The sequence below is a fragment of the Lipotes vexillifer genome, unplaced genomic scaffold (genome assembly GCF_000442215.2).
Source record: "Lipotes vexillifer unplaced genomic scaffold, Lipotes_vexillifer_v1.1 scaffold727, whole genome shotgun sequence".
NCBI classification, from domain to species: Eukaryota; Metazoa; Chordata; class Mammalia; order Artiodactyla; family Lipotidae; genus Lipotes; species Lipotes vexillifer.
In genome coordinates this window covers 337,295-340,492 of record NW_006771347.1, presented here as the reverse complement: position 1 = coordinate 340,492, position 3,198 = coordinate 337,295, and the positions used below count along the sequence as shown (strand labels likewise).

At 40.6% G+C, this 3,198-nt stretch overlaps 1 protein-coding gene across 2 annotated transcripts in view; it reads right to left on the bottom strand.

Annotated features, from left to right (window-relative positions):
* IGSF10 (immunoglobulin superfamily member 10) overlaps positions 1–3,198 on the bottom strand; it is a 39,757-nt gene that overhangs the window by 11,649 nt on the left and 24,910 nt on the right. The window contains exons 5-6 of one of the 2 annotated variants that reach the window (XM_007446632.1): positions 3,094–3,192; positions 1,714–2,611 (exon numbers count right to left, since the gene is read on the bottom strand). In XM_007446632.1, coding sequence (XP_007446694.1) covers positions 1,714–2,611; positions 3,094–3,192 — 997 coding nt within the window. Of the gene's footprint in view, positions 1–1,713; positions 2,612–3,093; positions 3,195–3,198 lie in introns of both variants that reach the window. The other variant, XM_007446633.1, reaches the window with a different exon arrangement.

Here is a 3,198-nt window from a genome sequence, read left to right as displayed (position 1 = left end):
CGCTGAGCCTGCGCGTCCGGAGCCTGTGCTCCGCAGCGGGAGAGGCCGCAACAGTGAGAGGCCCGTGTACCGAAAAAAAAAAAAAAAAAAAAACTACAAGGAGGTATCACCTCACACCAGTCAGAATGGCCATCATCAAAAAAAATCTACAAACAAGAAATGCTGGAAAGGGTGTGGTGAAAAGGGGACCCTCCTGTACTGTTGGTGGGAATATAAATTGATAAAACCACTATGGAAAACAGTATGGAGGTTCCTTAAATAACAAAAAATAGAACTACCATACGACCCAGCAATCCCACTACTGGGCATATACCCTGAGAAAACCATAATTCAAAAAGAGACAGGTACCACAATGTTCCTTGCAGCACTATTTACAATAGCCAGGACATGGAACCAACCTCAATGTCTATCGACAGATGAATGGATAAAGAAGATGTGACAAATATATACAATGGAATATTACTCAGCCATAAAAAGAAACAAAACTGAGTTAGTTGGAGTGAGGTGGATGGACCTAGAGTCTGTCATACAGAGTGAAGTAAGTCAGAAGGAGAAAAATACCATATGCTAACACATATATATGGAATCTAAAAAAAAAAAAAAATGGTACTGATGAACCTAGTTGCAGGGCAGGAATAAAGAGACAGACATAGAAAATGGACTTGAGGACATGGGGTGGCAGCGCGAAGCTGGGGCGAAGTGAGAGCAATATTAACATATATTCACTACCGAACATAAAATAGTTGGCTGGTGGGAAGCAGCAGCATAGCACAGGGAGATTGGCTTGGTGGTTTGTGATGCCTAGAGGGGTGGGATAGGGAGGGTGGGAGGGAGGCTCAAGAGGGAGGGGATATGGGGATATGTGTATGCATGTGGCTCATTCGCTTTGTTGTGCAACAGAAACTAACACAGTATTGTGAAGCAGTTATACTCCAATAAAGATCTATTAAAAATAATAAACAAACATAAAATGGAAATGTTCATCCCCATCTTTTCTGTCATATTATGAAACATCATTGTATGAAGTCATGTAAATGGCAAAAATTAATACTCATAAACTTATTTTTCAAAGAGATTTAATCTGTATAGAAAACAGTTCACTATTAATATGCCTGTAACAGGAGATATTAGAGAAAGTGTGTATATGTATATATGTGTCTGACACCGTCAGAGTGATTGGAGGTCCTGAATACATTTCACTTTGTGAAGGCCTTAATGTGTGACTTTTATAAAGTGCTTTTCAGTTTTAGGGTAGAATAAATTAAGTATAGATTGCACTAAAATTGAAAATGCTTTACTAGGAGACTTTGAAGAGTGAAATAATGAAGTGCATCTCTCCAGAACTTGATTGCTTTACAACATTCCCTCTTATTTTTGGATAGAAAAATTATAAATACAGTTTACACAGGTACCATTTTAAAACTGTCACAAGTATGGAAGCAAATGAGATTTTTTATCCTTCTTTTTAACTATATAAACTCAGGAAGAAGCTGGCCCTTAGAGTATGGCATGTAAGAAACTTGGTTTTTATATAATTTGTATTATTTTGTATTAGTCTCAAAACGATTAGGTTTTCTTTAGAGCGAGTTACTTTTCTGTGCAGAGTCTGTGTGCTCTCTAACACTGCTGCTACTCTCGCTCTACCCCTTTTACCACTTCAGAAGTTGTATGGCTAAATAAAGAAGATAATCTCAACAGAAAGGCATGGTTTACCTGTGCCACTGGTCGACGACAGCCTTGGATGGTAGCCTCCAGGTTATTTTCGGTTTCGGCTCCCCAGTGGCTGAGCAGTTCAGTAGTAATTTGTCCCCCAGATTCACCTCCGTCCATTTCTGGGATGCAAATTCTATGCTGGGGATGGTCTCTCGTTCTTCCACTGTAAGAATTACCACCCTTCTCTCTGAGCCAGTGGAGCTGGTAGCAATGCATTCATAAGTGCCCCGGTCTGAAGAGGCTATGTTTCTGATAAACAGAGTTCCATTTGAAAATAAGAACTTGGAATTGATGAACTGTAATGGTTTCACTTCGGTGCCATCAGAGAGGACCCAGTGAACACCGGGCTGAGGAGTTCCTTTTGCAGTACAGGGCAGTTTCAAACTTTCACCCCAAGTCCCTGCAATAACTTGCCTCTTTTGTTCTAGAATAACAGGTGGGGCCGCAATAACTTGTATTTTAACCAGCAGTGCATCCTGGCCCACTGGACTGCTGGCCACGCATTTGTAAAAGCCCCTGTCATAAATGCTGAGATTGTGGATGACCAGCGTTCCGTCAGATGTCACCAGGGCCTGCCTGTTCCCCTCGGATGATTCAGAGACCACTGTTTGGTTTGCAAGAATCCAGGAAATTGTAGGGCTGGGCCTGCCTTCAGCTCTGCACTTCAGTTCCACTGTGCTTCCGGAATGGACTGTGATCTCCTTAGTATGTCTCTCCAGGATCCTGGGGGGATAGGAAACCACGGACAAGGTGACATGAAGGCGGTCTGTGCCAAATGGATTGGATGCTGAGCACAGGTACTGTCCACGGTCCTGAATGTCCACCCTCTGTATGGACAGGGTGCCATTGGGGAGCACCTGGAACCTGCTATTCTGTTTCCTTTTAGACAAATCAAGTCCTGATAAGAAGAAAGAAATTTATAGCCATAGGTCATCAAAGTTTACATAGTAAACATAAATTGCTCACATGGAAGTCTCAAGAGGAATGCTATCTTTTTGTTAGGCTACTGGGAAAAAATATATTTAAAATTAAGACACCTAGTCTTCAGATTACTAAAGTTATTTCTGGATTTAAAAAAAAAAAAAAAAAAAACCCTAATTTTAATGTAAAAGCCAGATGCTTCATCACAATGACCATTCACAATTTCTTTGGATCTGCTTTCAAAGCATTTCAAAAAAGTGGTCTTACCTAAATATGTTTTAAAACCTTCTAATGAGCAAAAAGCCATGCATATATCAAACAAGGATATTAATTGTTTGAGTCTTGGAGAAATCTGAGGTTGATGTTGATTATTTGGATACATAACCCCAAAACATAACACAGTGTTTTCCTTGTTTTGTAACTAAAGAAGATGAAGCGTAAAGAAACAGTTTCAAATACCTGATAAGACTCTGGTCCAGTGGATAGTGGGCATGGGATTCCCAACAGCTTCACAAGGAAGAAAGGCATCTGAGTTAGCTGGAACAGTAAAACTTGCCGCTCTTC